Source organism: Pan paniscus, chromosome 20 (assembly GCF_029289425.2).
Source record: "Pan paniscus chromosome 20, NHGRI_mPanPan1-v2.0_pri, whole genome shotgun sequence".
Taxonomy (NCBI): domain Eukaryota; kingdom Metazoa; phylum Chordata; class Mammalia; order Primates; family Hominidae; genus Pan; species Pan paniscus.
The window spans coordinates 57,535,224-57,562,500 of record NC_073269.2 but is presented as its reverse complement, the minus strand read 5'-3'; the positions used below and the strand labels follow the sequence as shown (position 1 = coordinate 57,562,500).

General features: G+C 46.5%; 1 protein-coding gene across 1 annotated transcript; it reads left to right on the top strand.

Annotated features, from left to right (window-relative positions):
- Positions 1-16,267: 16,267 nt before the first annotated feature.
- SIGLEC12 (sialic acid binding Ig like lectin 12) lies at positions 16,268-27,274 on the top strand. Its single transcript, XM_003813662.6, has 8 exons — positions 16,268-16,767; positions 17,778-18,158; positions 18,362-18,640; positions 18,861-18,908; positions 19,813-20,082; positions 20,655-20,751; positions 21,124-21,220; positions 26,159-27,274. Exons 1-8 carry the CDS (start codon positions 16,335-16,337, stop codon positions 26,345-26,347), a joined length of 1,794 nt encoding a protein of 597 aa, XP_003813710.3. The 5' UTR covers positions 16,268-16,334; the 3' UTR covers positions 26,348-27,274.
- The last annotated feature ends 3 nt before the right edge of the window (positions 27,275-27,277 follow it).

Below are 27,277 nucleotides of genomic sequence, written 5' to 3'. Positions count from 1 at the left end.
GGTATTAGGAAAGTGATCCCAGATTAGATTTTTGAGATCCAAAAAAAACGAAAACCTAGGAAAGTAGCAAATATGTGAGCAAAATGAAACAAATACTTGTTGTAAAAATGATGGTTTGTAGAGGGGTCAAACATCAAATGTAATATTGAAATACCAATATTATATAGCCCAGAAACTATAATAACATAAAGTTCAGAAGAGTGTAAATAGAATTTATATTACATAAAGTCTTTATATTTTTCCAGAGAAAATTAAATGTTATGATGAATGTTACATTTGGATAATTTATTATTGTAATCTCGAGGAAATTTACTTAAAGAATCGAAGCCAAGTTTATCACCTGTGAACTAGAGGAAGTATAAAAGGTGATAGAAACATTATTCAGTCAAACCAGAGAAGACAAGAAATAAGAGATTAAACAAAAAAAGGATGGATAGAACATGTAGAATACAAGTATAAGATTCTGTATTTAGACTCAAATACAGTCTAAGAATCACATTAAGCACAAGTGAATTAAATGCTACAGTTAAAATACCAGCATAGTAAGACTGGGGGAAAATGTAGCTATACGTTGTTTATAAGAGATCTACATAAAAGATAAATATAGGGGAGGTTGTGTGTAGAAGGATGAAAAAAGACATACCATGAAAACCGTAACCAAAAGAAACTGATGTAGTCAGTCAAGTTTCCACTGGAAAAAACAAGTCTGTAGGATGTATGTATTGAAAGATTCAACTATTCACAATAGCAAAGACATGGAATCAACCTAAATGCCCATCAATGATAGAGTAGGTAAAGAAAATATGGTACATATACTCAATGAACTACTATGCAGCCATAAAAAAGAATGAGATCATGTCCTTTGCAGGGACATGAATGGAGCTGGAGGCCATTATCCTTAGCAAACTGACACAGGAACAGAAAACCACATACCACATGTTGACACTTCTGAGAGGGAGCTAAATGATGAGAACACATGGACACATAGAGGGGAACAACACACACTAGGGCATTTTGGAGGGTAGGAGGGTGGGAGGAGGGAGAATATCAGGAAAAAATAATGGGTACTAGGCTTAATACCTGGGTGACGAAACAATCTGTACAACAAACCCTCGTGACACAAATTTACCTATGTAACAAACCTATACTTGTACCCCTGAACTTAAAATAAAAGTTTAAAAAAAGGAACTTCAAAAAAAAGAAAGAAAGACTCATTGCAAGAAAATGGCGTATGCTTTTGTGGGAGCTGGCTAGGCAAGCCCGAGATCTATAGGGAGGGTCATCTGGAAGTCCAAGCTAGGACTTCGTCATGAGCTCAAGCTGCAATCCACAGGGAGAATTTCTTCTTTCTCAGAGAAGCCTCAGTTCTGCACTGAAGGTCTTTCCACGGATTGAATCAGGCTTACCCAGAGTATGAAGCATAATCTTCCTTAAACTGATTATAAATCTTACTCATGTGTACAAAGCATCTTCACAGCAATACCTAGATTAATGTTTCATTGAATATCCTGGAGACTGTTACCTAGACACATTGACACATAAAACTGAATATATCAATATCAGAAAATATGTCTATTACAAAAAGAAGTATTAACGGAGGTAAAAGGGACCACTTCGTAGGGATTAAAGATTCAATCTACTAGGAAGATACATTTGAAATGTACCTGCACATGATAAAATAGCTTCAGAATACATAAGGCAAGAATAGGCAAAGTGAAAACAAAATAGCCTAATCCACATTTATGGAGGGCAATTTTTAACACATATTTTACAATAACTGATGGTACACACAAACAAGAGAATTGCTAAGGATATGCAATATAGTATACATAAATAACATGATTAACAAACTTGGTCTATGGCCATAGGTAGAAACTGCTCCAAACAACTGCAGAAAACATATTCTATTTGAGCACACATGGAGTATTAAAAAATTTTTTTTTACCATATACTGGGCCAAAAGTATATTTCAACATATGTCAGAGAAGTGAAACCATACAGAATATGTTAATTGATTTCAATGTTATTAAGCTCAAAATAAGTAATAAAACGTAATTATATACCAATGTCTATGTAACTGTACATAATTAGTGGAAACTTAGAAAATCCCTTAAAATAAGTCATAGATTAAATAATCAAAACATACGGCCAGGCGTGGCAGCTCCTGCCTGTAATCCCAACACTTTGGGAGGCCGAGGTGGGCAGATCACTTGAGGTCAGGATTTCAAGACTAGCCTGGGCAACACGGCGAAACCCTGTCTCTACTAAAAAAAAAAAGTACAAAACTTAGCTGGGTGTGGTGGCATGTGCCTGTAATCCCAGCTACTCAGCAGGCTGAAGCAGGAGAATTGCTTGGATCTGGGAGGCACTGCACTCCAGCCTGGGCAACAGTGAGACTCCATCTTAAAAAAAATTGTCATCATTATCATCATAACACAAATAAGAAATTATTTAAAACTGGATACTGAAAATACTATAAAACTTTTAGAGTAAAACTAAAGCATTTATTAGAGGAACTATATATAACCTTAAATGTATATGCTAGAGTGGGAAAAGCTAAAATTTAATAAACTAAGCTTTAATTTCAAGAACTTAGAAAAAGAACAACAAAACCAAAAGGAATTGGAGAGAAGGAAATATCAAATGATAAGAGCACACAGCATAGAAAACATATTCAGTAGAAAGGAACAACATCACGAACGGCTAGTTCTTTGATACAAATAATAAAATGGGCAAACCTCAGTTGCAATTAGTCCAGAAATATAGAAGGCAAAAATAACTAGTATGCAGGAATATAAGGGAGAAAACATTACTTAATCTAATGCAAAATAAGCAGAAAGTAGTAAGCTGTATGAAAAGTTTTGAATATTTATATAAAATGGACAAATTTCTAGGAAAAAATGTGTTACCTGACGCTGTAGGCATGGTTCAGTTTGTATCTGTCCTTCTGACCTCTCAGTCTCAAAATGAAAAGCCAAATGTATTTATGAAATTCTGCCACTAGGGGGAGTTCCTTCAGCCCCGCTCTCAGGTTCACTGTGGTTGAGTTTGTCATGATGCAAAAGTCCACTCCTTGCTGTGCCAGCTGATTGAGCAGAACCACTTGAAAACCAAGATGAAATGTTTTCCTCCTCAAGCAATGGCCATAAAGAACTGCCCATGAGGTCACACATGTGATTTCATGAAAAAATAAGGCAATATCCCAGGAGGAGTTGTAGGAATCTGGGTCACCTGCTCATGTCACTTGGTTGTGATTTCTGGACTTCTTGAAGCCCATCTTGAAGTCAGTTGTATCATATCCAAATTCACTTCATAATGGATTATTGCTTCACATGGCCAACTTTTTAGCTTGATGTGTCACAGAGCACCTACTTCATGATGGGCAGTTTGTATTATATATTCATTTCATATCTCATAGTAAGGGTATCAGTCTCTACCAAGGCCTGGTAATAAGTCAGAAGCTCTTTCTCAAGAGATCCATCATGTTCTCAAAAACAGAGCATGGCTTTGCAACAAAAGTCCTAGGGGTCTTCACTCTGGGGCACACCGACATTCTTAATTATTCCAGATAATTCAAGTATAATTTAATCTTGAGTTATAAACCTCAAGTTGTAAAGCTTCTTATACTACAGCCTGGACATGCTGCAGAGCCTTTCCTTGAACTGAGAACAACTCCAAACTGGAAGTCTTAAGATTTACATAGTAAGTGGGTTAGAGCATCCAATCATAGTTGTACATTTCCTCCAAAATCCAAAGGTGACTATCAAGAATTGAGCTTCTTTGGTAGGGGTAGGATGACCTCCCATTTTATCTCTGATCCTCTTTAAAGCTAATGTGCTCAACTTATCTCTAGAGATTAAGTAATGACGCATTGCCTTTGACAATTCCATCATCCTGATTGAAAGCAGTGTGATTATATCCATTGCAGTATTTCTTTCTGTCATCCCCAATAAACTGATAATAAATCTTAATCCTGTGTACAAAGCACCTTCACAGCAACACCTAGATTAATGTTTCATTGAATGTTCTGGGGACTATAACCTAGAAACATTGGCACATAAAACTGACCATCATAAGTATGTCAATATCAGAAAATATATCTTTTACCAAACAAAGTGTTAATGGAGATAAAAGGGCCAATTTTATAAGGATTAAATATTCAATATACTAGGAAGATACATTAGAAATTTACCTGCACATGATAAAATAGCTTCAGAATATGTAAGGCAAAAGTAGGCAAAGAATGGCTTCAGAATATATAAGGTGAAAAAAAATAGGCTGAACCAGGTTAGTCTTCACAGAGCTTTTCATGGACACTTGTGCTGTCTTTACCAGTATACTACTTGAGGGGTAAGAGCAGGGGAGATGAGGGTACAGGTTGAACTTTTGTCATTTTTTACTTTCCAACATTTTTAACTCTCTAAACCTTTGGGTTATTTTTTCTCCATTATGCCAAGAAAGTTCTGACATCATCCTCGTTAAATTTGGGTCATTGTTGAGTCCATTTTCATTGGAATATAGTGATAATATTGTTTCAATCAAACATAAAGCAAATTCCTTCATCCACCTGAGAGCTTCTTGAGCCAAAACATTGTATCTGTAATCTTTTGTTAGTACACCCATATCAATACATTTGGCTAAGCCAGTGTAATATTTTATCTTTGTTGGTCTAAGATTCCTAGTGTCCACTTTAACATATATTTTTCAGGTGTCTGCTGATATAAATCAGAGAATCCAATAATTCCTTTAGAATGTAAGATCTTCTCAAGAGTCGGGCATTGCATTTACCCCATGGAAGAGACTTGCATTTTATTCTTGGTCTGGAATGAATAGTGATTGGGATGAGTTTTGAAGAGACTCAGCACCTTCCTGTGCTTGGGCAATCTCTCCAAGCAGAATTATTCGAGTCTTCCAGTAAGGAAAGACTAATCTCTCCAGACCAAGGAAATCAGGCTATATTCTGGTATCAAGAGAGTTTCAAAAAGTCTTGGGGCAAGCGGGGTGAAGATTTTCAACTTTATCCAAAGACCATGCATAGGGGTCATCCACATGTTCTTGGGTACTTGATCTTCATACAAGACCCCTTTCCAAGTCCAAGCCCCTCAGTCCTTTCCAATAACTGCCCTAAATTTCCTATAAGAAGCGCAGACAAATCTTTAAATTCAAATTATGTCGTAATTCTTCAATAAATACAATTAAATTTGGGGCCTGATTTTTTTTTTGCAAGATTGTCCCCATAGTCAAATGACATGAAATTGTTTGAAGTCATAAGGCATTTCTGTAGTTTACAACCATAACTTGACCTACGAGGTAAGACCTGAGCTTGGCACTTGCCCTTTGCAGGTTTTCCAGCAGAGTTAGGAGCAGAGAGTTTACCACACAGTCTTTGTGGTCATTAATGCTCACACAGCAGTGAATAGCATCGCCATTCGATCCTTCAAGGCATTTGCTTAATAGCCACTCAATCATAGGTAATTAATTAATCATGATGGCACTGTATGTGGAATTCTACGAAACATTTAAAGGAGAAATAATATCAAACTTTCCCAGACTCCCTCAGTAAATAGAGAAGGAGAAAACACTCATTTCCTGAGGCAAAATTCAAACCTGATACCAAAGCTTCATGAGGACGTTACAAGAAAAGAAAATTGCAGACCACTGCACCTCATGAACATAGAAAAGTCTTCATTTAAATATAAGTAAATCCAATCCAACAAATAAAATTGACATAATACATGATGACCAAGTGGGGTTTCACATCCAAAAATAAATGTAATTCACCACGCTAACAGAATAAAAGAGAAACATCAAATGTGCCTCTTGATTACTCCAGAAATAATGCTGGGCAGAATTTAAAACACATTTATAATTTAAAACTATCTCAACAAATTAGGACTAGAAGAGAAAAACTTCGATTTGATTAAGAGCATCTAAAAACCTGCAATTAGCATCATACGTAATAAAGAAATATTGAACACTTTTTCCCCTAAGATTGGGAGAAAGGAAGGAATATCTGCCCTATTATTTCTATTCGACATTGTAGTATAGATCCTAGCCAGTGAAATTAACTAAGAAATAAAAAATACAAGGCCAGGCACGGTGGCTCCTGCCTGTAATCCCAGCGCTTTGGGAGGCTGAGGCGGGTGGATCACAAGGTCAGGAGTTGGAGACCAGCCTGACCAACACGGTGAAACCCTGTCTCTACTAAAAATACAAAATTAGCCAGGCGTGCCAGCACATGCCTGTAATCCCAGCTACTAGGTAGACTGAGGCATGAGAATCGCTTGAACCCGGGAGGCAGAGGTTGCAATGAGCTGAAATCACACCACTACACTCCAGCCTGGGCAACAAGAGCAAAACTCCATCTAAAAAAAAAAAGTTTAACTGACAGGCCGTGTGGATAGATTGCATATGGGAATTGGAAATCAGGATGACACTGGGATGCAGGCAGATGCAAACAGATACCACTTGATACTGATGCTCAGACATCCCAAAGGGCCAGAGGGAACGCCCCCTGCAGGAAGTTTGAGGAGAGAAACACTGAGTGCTGCCTGGAACATGTGAGGCTGGAGATGCCCACTTCATTTCCTGGAGTAGATGCCACAGAGACAGGAAATGATCAGGGTTTGTTTGGCATCCAACTTTACCAGTCATCAGCGAGTCTCTTGGTTGTCATTATCATGTGCCTTCATGGTCGTTTTTTGTTTTTTTGTTTTATTTTTGATTTGGAAACAACTACAGATTCATAGGAAGTTGCAAAGAAATGTACAGGGAGGACCCACACACCCTCCCCTCAGCCTCCCTCACTATCATCATAGGATATGAGAATATGATGATCTGAAAATCAAAGAATTGACATTGGTAGCTTGTGTTTTTAAAACAGTATATGAAATAGGACCCTTTTCATATTTCGCATTTCAAATAGGACATGTTGGAATAGGATGGATTCCAACAGTTAGGTGTCAGGAACAGAGAAGGAACCCTTAGAAAGATAAGGAAGATGGTTAGGAAGGTAGAAGGAGGCATGAAGTTTCTAGTATGTTACATATAGTTTGATCCAGGCAGGTGACTTAGGAGTATGTGTGTGTTGCCCACAACTGGTGCAAGGTGGCAGCTCTAGGTGGCCCAGAAGCCAATCTATGAAGTGTTTTAAACAGGAATGAGTGACTGAGCCTAATGCTACTGAGAGAGAGGCATCCAAGTGAGATGAGAATAGAAATTGTGCAGGTGGTTCAGCACTTTGGAGGTCGTTAGTAATCCTGACCAGAACCGTTTGAATGATGTGGTAGGGACAGAGCAAGATGAAATAGGGTGGAGAGGAAATGAAGGAAGACATTTCCTCAGAGAAATCCTCCTGTGAAGAGAAGAGGGAACCCACAAGTTTGCAGGGAGACAGGCACAGGGGCTGATGGGCTCAGAAACTTTTCCAGGACCCTCTTGGCAGCACCTCCCAGGAGCGAGAAGGATCAACCCACAGCAGAGCCACTGAAGGCCCCTGACCCCCTCTCTCCCTTTCTCTTCCTATCAAACCCAGCTCTGCTTCAATTCAGCTGTGCACACAGATGCTGCCTGACCCCACACTGTCCTCCCCTCGTGCTGAAGTCCATAGATCCTCATTCTCACCACGGGGATCAGCTCTAAGGTTAAAAGGGAGATCTAACCCAAGGGGGGCCACACTCTCAGTGGAGATGGTGAGGCCTCTGAATCCACTGGGGAGTCCCAGATTGTCACCTTTCAGCCTCAAGGTGGCAGGGGGTCCTCTCTCCCTTCTCTGGCCCATGGGCAACTGAGAACAATGGCATAGAAAAATCCACAGGAGGACGGAGACGTTACCACTTTCCTGGTTCCTGTCAGCTGGTTCCATATGGGTATGAAATGCCCAAAGGCAGAAGTGGGGCTGGGCCTAGGATTGCAGGACTTCAGGGGTCATCACACCCACACCCTCCTCCGTTTACACCTTCCTGTGAGAGGCCTTTTTTCTGAGCTCTGTGGATGGAGGGGAGGGTGTGATATTTCCCAACATGAGCGTTCCCAGGAAAAAGATAACTTTTTTTTTTTTGGAGAATACACATGTTGGTGGCTCATGGGGAACCAGAGATCAGAGAAAAGGGGAGGGTCAATATTAGGGTCTGAATTGTGTTCCTCTCCCCAACCAAATTTATCTGTTGAAATCCAACGTCCAGTACCTAAGGATGTGACTGTATTTGGAAACACATCTTTAAAGAGATACGTCTGTCCCTTGGTATTAGTGGGGGAGTGAACCCCCCTTGGATACCAAAACCCATGATGCTCAAGTCTCTGATAGAAAATGAAAGAGTATTTGCATATAACATAAGCACATCCTCTTCTATACTTGATATAGTTTGAATGTTTGTCCCCTTCAAATCTCATGCTGAGGCTGGGTGCAGTGGCTCATGCCTGTAATCCCAGCAATTTGGGAGGCCGAGGTGGGAGGATCCCTTGAGCTCAGGAGTTTGAGACCAGCCTGGCCAAATGGCGAAACCCCATCTCTACTAAAAATACAAAAATCAGCTGGACGTGGTGGTGGGTGACTCTGAGGGCTGGGGACACTGGCCCTCTCTCCCCAGGAGCCATATAAATGGAAAAGGTGGAGCCAGCATCCTCCAGACCCCTGACCCCCAGCCCAGACACGGGGACCCAGATCCCTGTGTCCAACCCTGACCCGCATCCCACTGCCCTCAGGGAATCCCAGTCAGGGGCCTGGGCGTCCTGGCCCAACACTCACAGAACACATTGAGTTGGATGTTCCTGTTCGTGGTCACACCAGCCCTCGGTAAAGTCACCTGACAGGTGAGGCTGGCGTTGTGGTCCTGGACTGTGGAGGGCACCGAGGTGGAGCCCAGTGGGAACATGGAGGCCCCATCCAGGTAATTGTCAGAGGCATCCCCTGCTCACAGGCCCAAGGCACAGAGCAGGTAGATTGCTGGGGCAGCTGACTCCAGGGTTATTGGGATGAAGATGTCGGGCCTGTGGGTTGGACCTGTGGGTCAGGGCTGGTGAGGAGAAGGGGACAAGCAGGATTAGGACGGGGATCCAAGGTGCCACCCAGGGGGAAGCTCAGGCTCTGGTCCAGTTCTTCTCCTGAGCCCATCAACACCATGCCATCCCAGGATGGAGATCCAGTCCCGGCCCTGCCCTGCCGCCACAGCACCTTTGCTTATGGCCTCTCCTGGAGCCCATGCCTTACGCATCACATGCATGGACAACTGGTTAATTTTGTATCTCCATTTCATATTCCCTCCCTCCATGTGAAAGAAGTATGACCCCTCAGGGAGCAGTCATTGATCTGTCGGTCCCTGGAGAGTTGCAACTGTCCCTGGGTCTCCTCCTGCACTTTTCTATCTGGGTTGTTTGTGGCCACTGGAGCATCTGAGGCTGGAAGGGCCACTTCCCCTAACCAATAGCTGTGAAGTGGGTCAGAGTCAGTCCAGCTGTCTTGGGGGTAGCAGAAGGAGCAGGGCACATGGACAACACCAAGGGTGGAAGGACTCCTTTCCCTTCCTCCCCAGTCCCCAGCCCACCTTGCCACTTGTCCTCTGGGTCTCCTGGGGGCTGCCTGGCCTCGGGTTTGCTGAGCTGGTCCTTCCAGAGCCCCCTCCAGGGAAGAGAAGAGGGAGAGCTGTGTCTGTTCTGGGGGCATGGCTATGGGTGCAGAGAGGTTTGGGGGCTCTCCTTCTGGCCCCCAATTTAGAGGTCATTGAGGAAACAGCAATGAAAGTCCACAGGGAACTCCCCTTATCTGGGCTACCAGCAGTGGTGGTGATGGATGCAGGGGAGGAACAGTTGCTGGAGGGGGCTGGTCATCTCAGATAAAATACAGGATGCCTGCTTGAAATGGACTTTCAGATAGAGAATAAATAATATATTTTTTAGCATAAGTATGTTCCAAATATTGCATGAGGCATGCTTACGCTAAAAAAAAAAAAAAGGTTTTATCTGAAATTCAAATTCAACCACATATGTTGCATGGTTTTTGTTTTTTGTTTTGATAAATCTGTCCACCTTAGGCTGGTGTCAGCCCCACGCCTTCATGCTTCCTGGTGAACTCACTGACCTTTGGTCTCCCAGAAGTACCCTCCCACCCCCACTAGGCCTTAGTCCACTTCCCAGTCTCCCTTCCTCCTCTGTCATTCAATTGGGCAATGCTTGCAACAGCTTTTGAGATCTGAACACTTGTACTCAAAGGTAACACTGAAGGCGAGAGTTTCAGGCAACATGAAGGGCTTGGGGTATGTGGGGTGAGTGGAGTAAACTCGGCAAGATATTGTCCCCTCACTTGGCACTTCCTGAAATGACTCTGTTTTGGTCACGGAGAGACAAGGAGCTCATCCCTCAACCTCCATGCACCGGGAGTACCAAACAGATGCTGAGTTAAAGAGGATAGATGGAGGTGAATCTTACATGGCATATGAGCTCCAGGGACCCCAAGTTGGTAAATGAAGACTCTTAAAAATAGAAAAGCACTGGGGGTCTCCTAAGTGACCCAGATGCTGGAGAGATATTCAGGACAGGTCCTGGGAAGGGAGTGGTCAGCTCTTTGTAATGGAGGAAAGTCAGGAGAGGCCTTCTGGAGGAGGTGACCCCTAGCTGTTCCTGTCTCCGCCTTGTCCTTGTTCTCTTATCCACTTTGTTAGTCACTCAAGCTCTCATAGCAACGTGCCACAGGCAGAGAGGCTGAAACAACAGTTTTTTTTTTCTCACGGTTCTTGTGCTGAACATGTCAGCAGAGTTGGTTCCTTCTGGAACTCTCTGCTTGGCTTGTAGCTGCTGACTTCTCTCTGTGTCCTCACATGGTTTGTGTGTCTCTGTGTCCTAATCTTCTCTCCTAGATGGACAGAAGTTATATTGAATTAGGACCCATACAAGTGGCCTCATTTCAAATGGATACAGTGCACCCTCCATATCCACCCATTCCATATCCTTGGATTCAGCCATCTGGGGATCAAAGATATTCAAAAAAACAAAAACCAATAAGAACAACAACACAATCATGAAAAATAATACAATTAAAATACATTATAACAACTAGCTGCATAGCATTGACATTGTATTAGGTATTATCAATAATCTGGAGAGGACTTAAAGTATTGTGTTAGTCCGTTTTGCATTGCCGTAAAGGAATACCTGAGACTGAGTAATTTAGAATGAATAGAGGTTTATTTGGTTCACATTTCTGCAGGATGTACAAGTAAGGAATCAGCATCTGCTCAGCTTTTAGTGAAGCCTCTGAAAACTTCTAATCATAGCAGAAGGTGAAAGGGGAGCAGGCATGCCACATGGTGAGAGAAGGAGCAAGAAGAGACACCAGGCTCTTTTCAACAACCAGCTCTTCTGTGAACTAATGGAGTGAGAATTCATTGTCATGGGAGGGCACCATGACCCAAACACCTCCTACCAGGCTCCACCTCCAACATAAGAGATTACATATCAACATGAGATTTGGAGGGGACAAATATCAAGACTGCATCAGTCTGCCTTGGCTCCTCAAATCTCATCTCTTTCTCACATTGCAAAATACAATAATCTCTTCCCAGCAGTCCCCCAACATCTGAACTCTTTCCAGCATCAACTGAAAGTGCAAAGTCTCATCTGAGACTCAAGGCAAGTTCTTCCCACCTATGACCCTGTGAAATAGGAAACAAGTTATTTAATTCCAAGATACATTGGTGGTTCAGGCATTGGGGAAATATTCCCATTCCAAAAAGGAGAACTTGCCCCAAAGAAAGTGGCAACAGGCTCCATGTAAATCCAAATTCCTGCAGGCAGACATTAAACCTTAGAGCTTAATAATAATCTTTGACTTTGTGTCCCACATCCTGGGCACATTGGTGCAAGGGGTGAGCTCCCAAGGCCGTGGGCAGTTCTGCCTGTGGCTTTGACAGGTGTAGGCCACGTGGCTGCTCTCATAGGTTGGAGATGAGTGCCTGTAGCTTTTCCATGTTGAGGTTGCAAGCTGCTGATGACTCTACACTTCCCTATCACTCCCCTAAGACTCTTCCGCACACACACCCCTCAGCCCCACAGCAAAGGCAGGGGGAGATTCACAACGCAGGCTTTGAGGCCTGTTTTCTTCCATCTCCTGAAAACACAACCTACCTCATCTTTCCTTTTCCCCAATAGTTTTGAGCTACGTTCTTTTGGATACATGTTATGGTCACATGGGTGAAAATTCAAAATGCATAGCAGAGTCTGTCCCCAGAATCGCCCAGCGTCCATCTAGGCTGCCCTGGGCCTTGGTTTGCTCACCTGGAGGATCTCAGAGGTGCACCAATATCAGTAGTGAGACTGCCCACACCCTCCTCTAGGGCTGTGTGTGATTCCACTGCATGGATGGACTCTGATTGTGTAGCATCTCCCAATGGAAGATCATGGCACTAATTTTATCATACTGCAGAAACACTGTAATGAATAATCATAAATCTACTTCCACAAGCAATATCTGAGTGTATAGGACAGTTCCTAAAAGCAAAATATAGCAGTGTTATATGTTCTTTCTAATTTTAATAAAGTGAAGTTGTTCTCAACTAAAAGTGGGCAAGTTTACATTCCCAACAGTGAGCAGAGAAGGTGTGTATGTCCCTGCACTTCAGCCTGTATCAGTGTCTGTTCCATCCACCAGTCTCTTTCTGTATCGTTCCTCCTTGTCTTGATCACTGTCTCTCTGACCCTCTGTCTCTTTCTCTACAGTATCCACCACCTTGGGGAATGGCTCAGCCCTTCCAGTCCTGGAAAGCCAGTCCCTGCACCTGGTCTGTGCTGTTGACAGCAATCCCCCTGCCAGGCTGAGCTGGACCTGGGGGAGCCCAACCCTGAGCCTCTCACAGCCCTTGAATCCTGGGCTGCTGGAACTGCCTCAAGTGTATCTGAGGGATGAAGGGGAATTCACCTGTAGAGCTCAGAACCCTCCGGGAGTGATGCTGCAGGCGGTCGGGGGAGCTGAAGCCCCAGCCCTGGTCTTCCTGTGCTTTTGTGTCATCTTCATCTTGTGAGCATTGACCCTGGAGAGGAAGGGAGAGCCCTGGGGGAGGGTGGCCTGGGAGCAGAATCCCTGAAGCCGGAGCTGGAAGGACCTGGCTGAGTCAGGAGTGTGAAGCAAGGGAGAGAATGAGCATGGGTGCATGGTGAGAATTTCATGAGTGCCCTTGTTTGTGGGGCCACATGTCTGTGACAAACCTTGGGCCCCACTGTCCAGGAAAAAAGAGCCTCTGTTTTCAATGTTGGGGTTTCTGGGACTACAGCCTGCTTGAATTCCTGCCCTGAAAATGGGCTTTTCTTTTCTACCACTTGGCCAGGCTGCAAATTATCCAAACTTTTACACTCTGCTTCCCTTTTAAATACAATTTCCAGCTTTCAGTGATTTCTTTCTTTGCTCACACATGAGCATATGCTGTTAGAAGCAGCCAGGCCATGTCTTCAATGCTTTGCTTCTTAGACATTTCTTCCACGAGATACTGAAAATCTTCACTCTCGTGCTCAAAGCTCCACAGATTCCTAGGGCAGGGGCACAATGCAGCCAAGTTCTTTGCTAAGGCATAACAAAATGGACCATCGCTCTGGTTTCCAATAAGTTCCTCATTTCCGTCTGAGACCTCTTCAGCTTGGCCTTCACTGTCCATATCACTACCAATATTTCAGTCATAACTATTCAACCAGTCTCTAGGAAGTTTCAAACTTTCCTTCATCTTTCTGTCTTTTTGTGAGCTCTCCACACTCTTCCAACTTTTGCCTGTTAACCAGTTCCAAAGTTGTTTTCAACTTTTCAGGTGTCTTTGTAGCAATGCCCCACTCCTCTGTACCAATTTTCTGTATTAGTTCATTCTTCCATTGATATAAAGAAATACCTGTGACTGGGTAACTTATAAAGACAAGAGGAATAATTGGCTCATTGTTCTGCAGGCTGTACAGGAAGCAGGATGTTGGCATCTGCTTGGCTTCTGGGGAGTTCCTCAGGAAACTTACAATCATGGCAAAAAACAAAGGGGAAGCCAGCATGTCACATGGCCAGAGTAGCAGGATAGAGCAAATGGGGAGATGCTGCACACAGACAACAAGCAGATCTTGTTAGAACTCACCCACTCTCACAAGAACAGCACCAAGAAGATGGTGCTAAGCCATTCATGAGAAATCCACCTCCATGATCCAACCACCTCCCACTACACCCCACCTTCAATATTGAGGCCTACAATTCTGCATGAGATTTGGTGGGGACACAGATCCAAACCATATCAGGCTCTAATCCTATTAGGCTAATCCAAACCACCTATCTAAACACCATGGCTTCTAATACTATCACATGGGGGTTCAAAGGTCAACAAATGAATTTTGAGGAGAGACATGTAGCTGTAGCACTTGTCACTCTGGTCCTTAATATCTTCCTCTCCAAATTGTGGAAGTGGGTCTAGAGGGCCCATCAGCTCCTCTGAGTCATATGTGGTTCAAACGTTCTTCCTTTGCAGATTCTGTGTGGCTTCCTCATGTCTCTCCTTCCCATTTCTCTGCTTTTCTTTGCCAACTGGGGACTGTGGGAAAGAGATGGGCCATGGTCGAGCCCTTCTTCTCACTGAGATGCTGCAACTGTCCTTACGGGAAGAAAGTGACATGGCAAGGATGGGGGCCCAGGAGCAGATTGGTCTGCAGGATGAGATACAAGCTGCAAATGCAGGAATTAGTGGTGTCAGGGAGAGGAGCAGCTATGCATGCCCCAATCCTGCACATTTCCTTTTCAATTATCACAGCCGACTGACTCTACTCCGGGTTATGGGCAATTGGGGACAACATGGGGATGGGAAGATCCATGGAGCTGAGTAAAATAAAACAGATTGTGGTTTTTATGTAAAAATAGTCTTTAGAAAAACCTATGCAAAGCCATAGTATTGAAGGCAGTGCGCTCAGATGATAAAACTACATAGAAAAGCAAGGAGACCAATATCATTAAAGTGAGGCTGGGGCCTCTTCAGGAGGAAGTGCATGTGGCCTATAGGAAGGGGAAACACAGGGCTGAATAAATGAATGCAATTTCTTTCTTCATCTCATGGGAGAAATTTGGCAATTATCTTGTGATGTTCTATTTCTTGAACAGTGATAATTTGGTGAAAATCACTGAGTCATTTTTTTAGGTGGCACTTTTATTTACTTGTATTACATTTCCCCAAAAATCACTGTTTCAAGAAAAGCTGACATGGGTGTAAGGAGGGCGAATCTTGTAGGATTTTCCCCACCTTCCTCCCAGCACATAGCATACAGTTTCAAAAAATCTTCTGCTGAATTCAGGTGCATTTCTTCTCCCATGAAATCCTGTCCATCATTGAGCGTGGACACGCCAGGGCTGGTGTCCTCGCTCCACGTCTCCTGTTCACCTGAAACCCTGGGAGCAGAGCCTGCAGAAACAAAGGGCCAGCAGACCCCTCATGCTCTGGAGTAAGGAGGACTTGTGAGAGAGCAGTGGTGAAGGATCCCATCCTGATCCCAGGGAGCCATGGCCGAGAAAGAAACACCTGCCGCTTTAGAAATCTGTCCCTTCCCATCCAGCATTCCTCCCTTCCAGAACTCACTGTACAACAGTCACAGCCTTAGTTTCTCAGGCCTCCTGTGAACTGGGCTCTTCTCTGTGTCTTTGGTGTGTATCAACACACGGAATCCTCACCTCCACGACCCTGTGTCTCTCTGCTCAGTCCTCCCGAGACTGATTCCCCAACATAGGGGAGAGCGACCACACCCTGCCTGGTACCCCCACTGAAGCTCCTGCCATGGAGAGCTCAGATATCAGGAGCCTCAGTGTCTCCCCACTACACAGTGACTCTTTGGGGACAGTGTCTAGCTCTGCTGTGTTGAACTCCACCTCATGGCCGCTGAGGGAGGAAGGAGAGGTTGCCTGCTCATCCCACCTGCACCCCCATCTCTTATATCCTAGTGTCACCTCTGACCTATAGAGAGACATCCACAGCCTGTACTTCACAGGTCTGGCCATATGGGACTCATTTTCACCTTATGGAAAATATCACCCAAGGGGAAGGGCACTGAGAGGGAGGCAGTGGGCGGGGTGGGCCCTGCATGGGGTGGGAATCTGGGTGAGTCTTTCATCCTCTCTGGCCTCAGGGTCCCCAGGAGTGGACGGGGTAGTGGACGGTGGATCTTCCAGGGGTGACCCGGCCCTGACAGTGTCTGTGTGTGAAGTTCCTCCTGTGAGGTCACCGTTCAGACCTCACCCCCAACTTCCTGTGCGGCTTCCTCGAAATCTTGAGTTCTCAGTTCCTGAGAGAAGAACCCTGAGGAACAGACTTACCTCAGCAACCCTGGCACCTCCAACCCGACACATGCTACTGCTGCTGCTACTGCTACTGCTGCCACCCCTGCTCTGTGGGAGAGTGGGGGCTAAGGAACAGAAGGATTACCTGCTGACAATGCAGAAGTCCGTGACGGTGCAGGAGGGCCTGTGTGTCTCTGTGCTTTGCTCCTTCTCCTACCCCCAAAATGGCTGGACTGACTCCGATCCAGTTCATGGCTACTGGTTCCGGGCAGGGGACCATGTAAGCCGGAACGTTCCAGTGGCCACAAACAACCCAGCTCGAGCAGTGCAGGAGGAGACTCGGGACCGATTCCACCTCCTTGGGGACCCACAGAACAAGGATTGTACCCTGAGCATCAGAGACACCAGAGAGAGTGATGCAGGGACATACGTCTTTCGTGTAGAGAGAGGAAATATGAAATGGAATTATAAATACGACCAGCTCTCTGTGAACGTGACAGGTAAGGCACGGGCTCCAAGAGAGGCCAAAGGCAAATGTGATGGGAGCCTTAGGGCATGGCTGGGATGGGACACATGTCCTGGGAGGGGGCCGGGGGTGATGGACTCAGGAGAGGAGCTGGACCAGAGCCTGAGCTTCCCCAGGACCGCACCTTGGATGCCCCTCCTGATCTTGCAAGCCCCTCCCCTCACCAGCCCTGACCCACAGGCCTGACATCCTCATCCTGCTCGATGCTGGCATTGTGGCATGTGGGGCCTTATGACTCCTTGTTTTGGGGCCTGTCCTAGGCATGGCCGGGGTTTAGCAGCATCCCAGGCCTCTCCCCACCAGATGCCAGAAGCGCCCACCCCACCCATGCAGTGAGACAATAACAATTATCTCCACACATTGTCAAACGTCCTGGGGGGTTAAGTCCTCCCCAGTTGAGAGCCTTAGGTCTACACAACCCCGTGACTCTCTCAGGCCAGGCCAGGGAGGAAGCACTTCCTGGCGCAAACCAAGGGCAGCAGAGGCACCTGAGCCTGGACAGGGAGACTCAGCACACGGCCCCTCCATCTCTCATGCCCTGAGGTCCTCAGAGATCCACATTTAGATGCTCAAAAGACAGGAGGGACCTCCACGATGGTCCAGAGGCCGGGAGGGCAGGACCCACGTGTCTGGTGCAGGCCCTGGTGCTTCAGGGAAGCCCGGAGGTAGGAGGTGGGACACGGTCTCTGCTTCTCCCTGGGTGGGTCTCTAGGGTCTCTGAGCTTCAGGGTTTCCTTCACTCTGTGCAGAGGGAACGAGTTCCTATAGCGTGTGGGTTTGCAGTTTCTCTTCCATGCAGGGCTGAGGTCTCCAGCTCCTCTCCAGCCCCCTGTGGGTCCCACAGCCCTGCCCCTCCTCTCCCTCCCCCTTCTCTGCTCACACAGGGAGCCCAGGGAGCCTCTGCCTCAGAGATGCTGCTGCCCCTGCTATGGGCAAATGAAGAGAGGGACAGTGGGGGCTGGGCTGACCCTCGTTTCTCCACAGCGTCCCAGGACCTACTGTCAAGATACAGGCTGGAGGTGCCAGAGTCGGTGACTGTGCAGGAGGGTCTGTGTGTCTCTGTGCCCTGCAGTGTCCTTTACCCCCATTACAACTGGACTGCCTCTAGCCCTGTTTATGGATCCTGGTTCAAGGAAGGGGCCGATATACCATGCGATATTCCAGTGGCCACAAACACCCCAAGTGGAAAAGTGCAAGAGGATACCCAGGGTCGATTCCTCCTCCTTGGGGACCCACAGACCAACAACTGCTCCCTGAGCATCAGAGATGCCAGGAAGGGGGATTCAGGGAAGTACTACTTCCTGGTGGAGAGAGGAAGCAGGAAATGGAACTACATATATGACAAGCTCTCTGTGCATGTGACAGGTAAATCTCTGGCTCTAGGACCAGCCAGAGGGGAAGGCCTGAGGGCCACAGAGTAGGGCTGAGATGGGACCCCCATCCTGGGAGGGAGTTGGAGGTGAAGCATGTCTGGCTCAGGGGAGGAGTAAGACCAGAGCCTGAGCCTCCTCAGCACCACAGTTCAGACCCCAACACCCTCATTTTGCCTGTCTCCCTTTCATCACCAGCCCTGACTCACATGCCCACCTTCTCCATCCCGGGGACCCTGGAGTCTGGCCACCCCAGGAACCTGACCTGCTCTGTGCCCTGGGCCTGTGAACAGGGGACGCCCCCCACAATCACCTGGATGGGGGCCTCCGTGTCCTCCCTGGACCCCACTATCTCCCGCTCCTCGATGCTCAGCCTCATCCCAAAGCCCCAGGACCATGGCACCAGCCTCACCTGTCAGGTGACCTTGCCTGGGGCCGGCGTGACCACGAACAGGGCTGTCCGACTCAACATATCCTGTGAGTTCTGGGCCAGGACGTCTGGGTCTTTGATCGGGATTCCCTGAGGCCAGTTGGATGTGGGACCCAGACTCAAGGATCTGGGTCCTGGAATCTTGGCTGGGAGTTGGGGGTCAGGAGGATGCTGGCTCCACCTTCCCCATTTATGGGGCTCCTGGGGAGACAGGGTCAGTGTCCCCAGTCCTCAAAGTGATGGGATCTCCTTGTCTTTCTGTTCCAGATCCTCCTCAGAACTTGACCATGACTGTCTTCCAAGGAGATAGCACAGGTAAGATGGAGTCCTCTCCCTGGGGCTGGAGGAGCAGAGCCTTCAACTCAGGGGAGAGCCAGGTCCCTCCTCATCCTGGACTCACCCTGGTGACCTGAGACCCCTTTGTGGGTGAGACCCGGGCCCCCCTCCCTCATCCTCAGCCTTGTGGCCACCTGAGCACCTTCTCATCACCCCCTCACTCCCCTTGAACTCCTCCACACACACACCTATTTTGGCCCCACAGCAAGGGCAGAGGGACATTCACACAGCAGCTCAAGGATTTGAGGCCTCTTATCTTCCAGCTCCTGAATATTGCCTCCTACCTCATCTTTTTATTTTCACCAATAGTTCTGAGCTATATTCTTTTGGATACATGCTATAGTCACATGGGCAAAAATTTATAATGCACAGCAGAGTCTGTCCCCAGAATCGACCAGGGTCTGTCCAGGCTGTCCTGAGCCTTGGTTTGTGCACCTGGAGGATCTCAGAGGTCGTTTGATGTCAGCAGTGAGACTGTTTGCACCTTCCTCTAGGGCTGTGTGTCATTCCACTGTCTGAATAGTCTCTAATTTTGTGGCATCTTCTAATGGAAGATCACGGCACTAATTTTATCCTACAGCACAAACACTGCAATGAATAATGTTGTATCTACTCCCACAAGGAATATCTAAGTGTATGGAATAAAGTCCTAAAAGCAAAATATAGCAGTGTCATATGCCTTTCTGATTATGAAAGGTACAGTGAAATTGTTCTAATTAAAGATGGACAAGTTTACATCCCCAACAGTGAGCAGTGAACGTGCATATGTCCCTACAATTCAGCATGTATCAGTGTCTGTTCCATTCACCACTCTCTTTCTGTATCCTTCCTCCCTGCCTCGATCACTTTGTCTCTCTCTGCCCCTCTGTCTCTTTCTCTACAGCATCCACAACCTTGAGGAATGGCTCAGCCCTTTCAGTCCTGGAGGGCCAGTCCCTGCACCTTGTCTGTGCTGTCGACAGCAATCCCCCTGCCAGGCTGAGCTGGACCTGGGGGAGCCTGACCCTGAGCCCCTCACAGTCCTCGAACCTTGGGGTGCTGGAGCTGCCTCGAGTGCATGTGAAGGATGAAGGGGAATTCACCTGCCGAGCTCAGAACCCTCTAGGCTCCCAGCACATTTCCCTGAGCCTCTCCCTGCAAAACGAGTACACAGGTGGGTAGGGGAGGGTCTGGAGGAGGAGAACACACATGTCCCACCCTCAGGGTCCAGCTGGGAGACCTGGAATTTCCCTGCAACCCACAGCATCACAGTCCTCTTCCTGCCAAGCAGTGAGTGCGGGGTGGGGAGAGGGGAGGAGTTGATCTTGGAGGGGAGGAGCTGGGGCCTGGACAAGTGTGTTTGGAGATACAAGGGCCTTGCTTTCCAGTGCCTGGACTAGTGTGAGGCAAGTGAGGCACTCACTTTGGGCACACAATTTAAGAACCAAAAATAAAACAACTCAGCAAGCAAGAGAAATAATCTTGCCATGTGATTATCTTTTCGAAAATTAAAAATTATTGTAAAATAATTCCATGGTGAACACTAATCAAAATTTTAAATAAAGGCAGACTGCACCCAGCACTCTCATGCCTCAGTGACCTCAGGAGAAGTTCCCTTCCGTCCTTGTTCTTTCTGTCCGGGAAGCGGAACTGGGGTACCCAAGTCTGGGGCCCTACAGGCAGTGGGAGGAGAAGAGGCCCAGTTCTTGGAGGGTAAACCCCAAAACAACTCCAATCCATCCTCAGGCAAAATGAGGCCTATATCAGGAGTGACGCTAGGGGCGGTCGGGGGAGCTGGAGCCACAGCCCTGGTCTTCCTGTCCTTCTGCATCATCTTCGTTGTGTGAGCATTGACCCTGGGGAGGAAGAGCCTTGGGGGAGGGCAGGCTGGGAACAAAATCCCTGAAGCCAGACCTGGAAGGACCTGGATGGGTCAAGAGCTTGAAGCAAGGGCCAGAATGAGGTCATGGGTGCATGGTAAGAATTTCATGAGCGCCCCTGTTTGTGGAGCTCCATGTCTGTGGCAAACCTCAGACCCTACTGCCCAGGAAAAAAGAGCTTCTGTTTTCGACATTGGGGTCTCTGGAATGGGACCACTCCCCACCCGCCTCAGTTACCCCTCCAGCTCCCCAGTAGGAAATACAGGGCAGGGGTTGGTCTGCCCACTGCACCCCGATCTGACCACACTGAAAGGCTCTCTGGTCTCTTCACTCAGAGTGAGGTCCTGCAGGAAGAAATCGGCAAGGCCAGCAGTGGGCGTGGGGGATACAGGCATGGAGGATGCAAACACTGTCAGGGGCTCAGCCTCTCAGGTGAGTGAGCATTGAATCACAGCCCTTCTCCCCTGCTTTCTCCCAGGCCAGGCATGGTAGGGCATTATTTCCTCACTGTCCTTCCTTTCTTCCCCTACAGCCGAAAAATCACGTCCTGTCCACTTTTTCCTCAAAAGAACAGCTTTCATTGCCCTCCCCATCCCATCCTGACCCCTCTCACTGCAGAAGCCTCTGGATCTCTGTCTGGGACCTCCTCACCTCCCTGCCTCTTGCCTCCCCTTCCCGGCCTGGAGGGACAGTTCCACAGCCATCACTGTCTGCTTCCTCTGCATGTTGAATAGCTTTTGCTTCAAGTTCCATTTGGCTCAGCAGAGCACTGTCACTAATCTGGGTTTATTTAAATCTTTGTTCTCCAGGAATTTTTTGTTTTTATTTTTATTTATTTATTTATTTTGAGACAGAGTTTTGATCTTGTTGCCCAGGCTGAAGTGCGGTGGTGCGATCTCAGCTCACCACCACCTCCACCTCCCGGGTTCAAGTAATTCTGCCTCAGCCTCTCGAGTAGCTGGGATTACATACACGAGCCACCATGCCCGGCTAATTTTGTATTTTTAGTAGAGACGGAGTTTCTCCATGTTGGTCAGGCTGGTCTCAAACTCCCAACCTCAGGTGATCGCCTGCCTCAGCTTCCCAAAGTGCTGGGATTATAGGCGTGAGCCACCGCGCCCAGGCTTTCCATGGACTTTTTATATTAATTTTGATTTTTAAAATATTGTGTTAAAATTGTATTCATCTTCATTGCTGAGATTTGGGGCACCCTTTTAATTTTGTGCTCTGGGTAAGGGCCTCCCTGGCTTTGCTCCAATCCCAGCCCCGCTCCAGCCACTCCTGCCTCTGCTCCATGCTCTATCAACGCTGGACTCCAGTGTCATCACCAACAAGGTTATTTGTGTCTCTACGTCTTCACATTGGCTGTTCCTCCTCCTCAGATGCTTTTTTTCTCCCCACTCCCTGATTCCTATTCATCCTTCATGCCCTGATATAAATATTACACTCATCATTTATTGATTGTATTGAATGTGACTGGAAGCCTGTGGAAGGTTTCGAGTAGCAGAGTAACATCCATCCCTTCATTCATTAATTCATTCAGGAAAAGTTATAGAGCATCTCCTAAGAGAAGATGCCAGCGACCCATCTGTGGAAAACATTTAAAAGTCTTGGGCTCATCGAAGTTTAATTCTATACAGAGTGATATGGCCAAACCAATCAACTAATCAAAACTAATAAAACAACAAATGAATAAAATATAAAGATAGATATATACTTTAGGGAAAATGCAATGTAGAAGAAATAGGAAGTTCCAAGGAGAAGGCTTGTGGGTTTATTTTTGTTTATTCATCCAACCATTTATCCATCATCCATCCTTCCGTCTGTCCATCCGTCCATCCATCCAACCACCCACCCACCCGTCAGTCCATCCATCCACCCACCCACCCGTCCGTCCATCCATTCATCCATCCATCCATCCATCCATCCATCCACCCACCCACCCACCCACCCGTCCATCCATCCATCCATCCATCCATCCATCCATCCATCCACCCACCCACCCGTCCGTCCGTCCATCCATCCATCCATCCATCCACCCACCCACCCGTCCATCCATCCATCCACCCATCCATCCATCCAACCATCTACGGTGGAAAACAACACATAACATAAAATTTACCACCTAAACTTTATTAAGTTTATGGTTGTGCTAGATCTCTAGAACCCTTTTATCTTGCAAAACTGAAACTCCACATTCGTTGAACAATAACTCCGCCCTTTCCCTCCCATCCTCTTCATCCTCCTGCAGCCACTGGAAACCACCAATTTTACTTTATTTTCCTATGAATTTGACTATTCTAGATACCTCATATAAGTGAAATCATACAGTATTGCTCATCTTGTGACTGGACGATTTACTTAACAAATATCCTCAAGGTTCACCCACATTGTAAGGTGTGACAAGATTTCCTTCTTTTTAAAGGGTAATTAATATTGCATTGTGTGTATGTTTACCGCATTTTCTTTATCCATTTATCTGTTGATGTACACTTGGGTTGCTTCCACCTCTTGGTTATTGTGAATAATGCTGCCGTGAGCATGGGCAGGCAGATATCTTTTCAATATCCTGCTTTTAATTCTTTTGGGTGTATATCCACAAGTAGGGTTTCTGGACTCTAAGATTATTCTGTTTTTTAATATCTTAAGGAACTGCCATACTGTTTTCCACAGTGGCTACACTATTTTACATTCCCACAAATGTCACACAAGGGTTCCCATTTCTCCACGTCCTCACCAACGCTTGTTACTTTTTGGTTTTCGTTTGTTTTTGACAGTGGCCATCCTAATGCGTGTGAGGTGATATCTCATTAAGGCTTTGATTTGCATTTTCTAATCATTAGTGATGTTTTCATATGCTTCTTTTGATTTGTATATCACCTTTAGAGAAAGTCTATCAGAGTTTAAGCCTATTTTTGAAACTGTTTTGTTTCTCTGCTGTTGAGTTCTAAGAGTTTTTTTTATATATTCTGGATATTAAAACTTTTTTCAGATGTATGGCTTGAAAATATTTTCTACCATTCTGTAGGATGACTTGTGTTTCTGTCAGTGATGTTTGAGCACAGGAATGAAGGAGGCTCAGATCTGACACTGACTGTGAGAAAGAGCATTCCAGACAGAGGGAAGAACAGGGTGAGGCTCAGGCACAGGAGGGACCAGTGAGAGGATCCACAAGGACGTCTGTGTGATTAGACAGAGGGAAGCAAGGCCAAGAACAGGAAATGACTTTGGAGAAGTTGAGCCTGTGTGTGAATCGTGTCTGGCTGCACAGGGCACTGTGAGCATTTGGAGAGTTTTGTGCAAGAGACCATGATTAACTTTCATTTTCATGGGATCCCTCTGGCCGTTGTGTGCAGAAGAGACTGTGTGGTAGAGGAAAGACAGAGCAGAGAAGATAGAGAGGAGGCTGGTGAACATCTCAGGCAGGAAGTGGTGCTGGCTGGAACCAAGATGGCAGTGGTGGTGGACATGGCTGTCTTATGGGTAAATTCTGAAGTTAGACTTATGAGAATTGCCAATAGATTGGGTGTACAATGTGAATGACAGAGAGGGAGCAAGAAGACTTCCAGATTTTTGCCCCAAGCCATGGGTAGAATGGAGGGGTCAGTCATTGAGGCAGAAAAGATTGTGCAAAAAAAGAGATCTGGGGGAAAAAAGGAGGGGTTCAGATAGAATAGGTTGCATTTTGTGTGCCTTTCGACAAGAATATGTGGGTTTGAAGTATACTATTGGATCAAGGACTATAGTCAGCAGAGGGGAGAGGGCTGGGTGTAAATTTGGAAGTCGTCAGCCTATTGAAGGCATGAAGACAACACAGTGGATGAGATTGCAAAGCAAAAGTAAAGAAGAGCTCAGGGCTGCTCTGATATTTAGGGTCAGGGAGATGTGGAGCATCTAGCAAAAGGGCTGCCAAGAAGGTGAGATGGAGCCAGAAAGCACGATGTCCTGTAGTTAAGTCAAGAAGGGCTTCTGTGTAGGGAAGGTGAGCAGCTGGGTCCTCGGCTGCTGCGAAGTCCAAGAAGGAGAAGACTGCAAGACGGACATTTGGACTCAGCCAAGCAGTGGTCATGGTGACCTTGATAACAGCAGTGCTGAGATGTGGTGTGTGTGTGTGTGAATGTTAATTTGAGTAATCAAGACAGAATGGGGGAGTGAGATCACAAACAGTTCCATGGAGCATCTGCTGTGCAGGGGAGTAGCAGGGAAGTTCAGAGATGAAGGAGGAGCCTCCCAGGCAGCCTCTGTCACTCTCCACCGTGTGAGTCTGTATTAGTTTCCTGTGGCTGCTGTGACACACATTTCCTGGCTTCAAACAACATACATGGATTAACTTAAAGTTCTGAAGGTCACAAGCCCAAAATGGGTGTCTCTGGGCTAAAATCAAGGCATTGGCAGGCAGGGCCAGTTCCTTCTGGAAGATCCAGGGGAGGATGCGCTTTCTCACCTTTTCCAGCTTCTAGAGGCACCTGCATTCCTTGGCTCAGGACCCTCCCTCTGCCTGCAAGTCAAGCAGCCTGGCATCTTCCAATCTATCTATGCCCTCCTCCTTTCACTACTTGTAAGGACCCCTGTGATTCCACTGGGCCCACCCAAGTAATCCAGGATAATTTCCCCATCTCAGTATCCTTAACCTAATCCCATCTGTAAAGCCCCTTTAGCCATGTAAGGTAACAGATCAACAGGTTCCAGGGGATTAGGGCATGGACATTTTGGAGGGGTCATTATTCTTCCTACAAGAGGGATATAATTTATTTTATTGACTTGTCTTCCCCACACCACCAAACTGTGAGCTTCTCAAGGGCAGGTGCCATGTCTGAATCAAGGCCCTGTAATTCTCTCTCACTTGCCCTCTTCCTGCCCATCTTATCATAATTCACACATAGATATTCATTTGTTTGGCAGTCATTTATTGCCATCTCCTTCAGTTAAAGAGTGAGATGCAGGGGGTCAGAGCCTATGCCTACCATGTCCACCACAGTCCATCCAGCACTCAGCCCAGGAACTCACACACAGGAGGCCTCAGCAGGACTCCAGGCTTTGGGGTCAGAAGGAACTGACTGGATTGGGTCCCAGTATAAGAGGGAGTTTGCGCAGGGTACTTAACCACTTCTACCTCAGTTTTCAAATTTATAAAATGGAGACAATAATAATATCTTACTATGGAATTGTTGTTGGAAGTTAATGAGATTAGTAAACACCAAATAAGGTGATAATTGAGTATTAAACATTAGAGGAACGTATTAAAGAGATTTCAGCAAAGTGCACATGGGATGAATGGAGGAAGGAACTCCTGGGCTTCCTTCCTGGACGCTCTCTGGTGCATGCTGGCCCCACTGCTCTGCACTGACTCCCTTCTCTTCCTCCATTCAGGGACCTCTGATTGAATCCCCGGCAGATGACAGCCCCCCACACCATGCTCCGCCAGCCCTGGCCACCCCCTTCCCAGAGGAAGGAGAGATCCAGTATGCATCCCTCAGCTTCCACAAAGCGAGGCCTCAGTACCCACAGGAACAGGAGGCCATCGGCTATGAGTACTCCGAGATCAACATCCTCAAGTGAGAAACTGCAGAGACTCAGGCCTGTTTGAGGGCTCACGACCCCTCCAGCAAAGAAGCCCGAGGCTGATTCCTTTAGAATTAACAGCCCTCCATGCTGTGCAACAGGACATCAGAACTTTATTGCTCCTGTCTAACTGAAAATGCATGCCTGATGACCAAACTCTCCCTTTCTCCATCCAATCAGTCCACACTCCCCGCCCCGGCCTCTGGTACCCACCATTCTCTTCTCTACTTCTCTGAGGTCGACTATTTTAGGTTCCAAATATAGTGAGATCGTAGAGTGTTTGTCTCTGTACCTGGCTTATTTCAACTCAGTGTTCTCTAGGTTCATCCGTGTTGTTCCAAATAACAGAATAATGTGTTGAATATTTCAAAATGGCTAAAAGAGAGGAGTTTAAATGTTGTCACCAAAAAAAAAAAAAAAAAAAATTAAATATTTGAGCTGACGGATGTACTAATCATGCTGACGATGGTTCCACGGTGCATCCAGGTGAGGGAGCCTCACTGGGGCTGAGTTCAGGTCGCTCAGATACTCAGGGCAGGGCTGAAATTTAATCCCTGCCTGATTCTAAGGTCTCTTCTCTCATCCGGCACTGAGTGGAACCACCACTGATTGGCACCCCTTGGCCATAAGTTTACAGCATCGCTGTTGATTCCACGGGTGAAGAAATCTGAGAAGCTGGAAGCGCCGGAGCTGAGGGAGGAGGCGCTTGGAATTAGAGCCCAGCTTTGCGCATGGCCCGCCCCGACCTGCAACCCATTGACCAGCTCTGATTGGCAGATGAAGCGCCCAATGGCCACGCTACCCACGACATCATCTTCAGGTCCCGAGTGGGGTCTGCAGACCTCCTACTGGAGCCTCCATCTCCAGGCTTCCGTGTGACTGGGCTGGGTCCCTCTCTTGCCAGTACCCTCCAAAGAGACCCTGGAC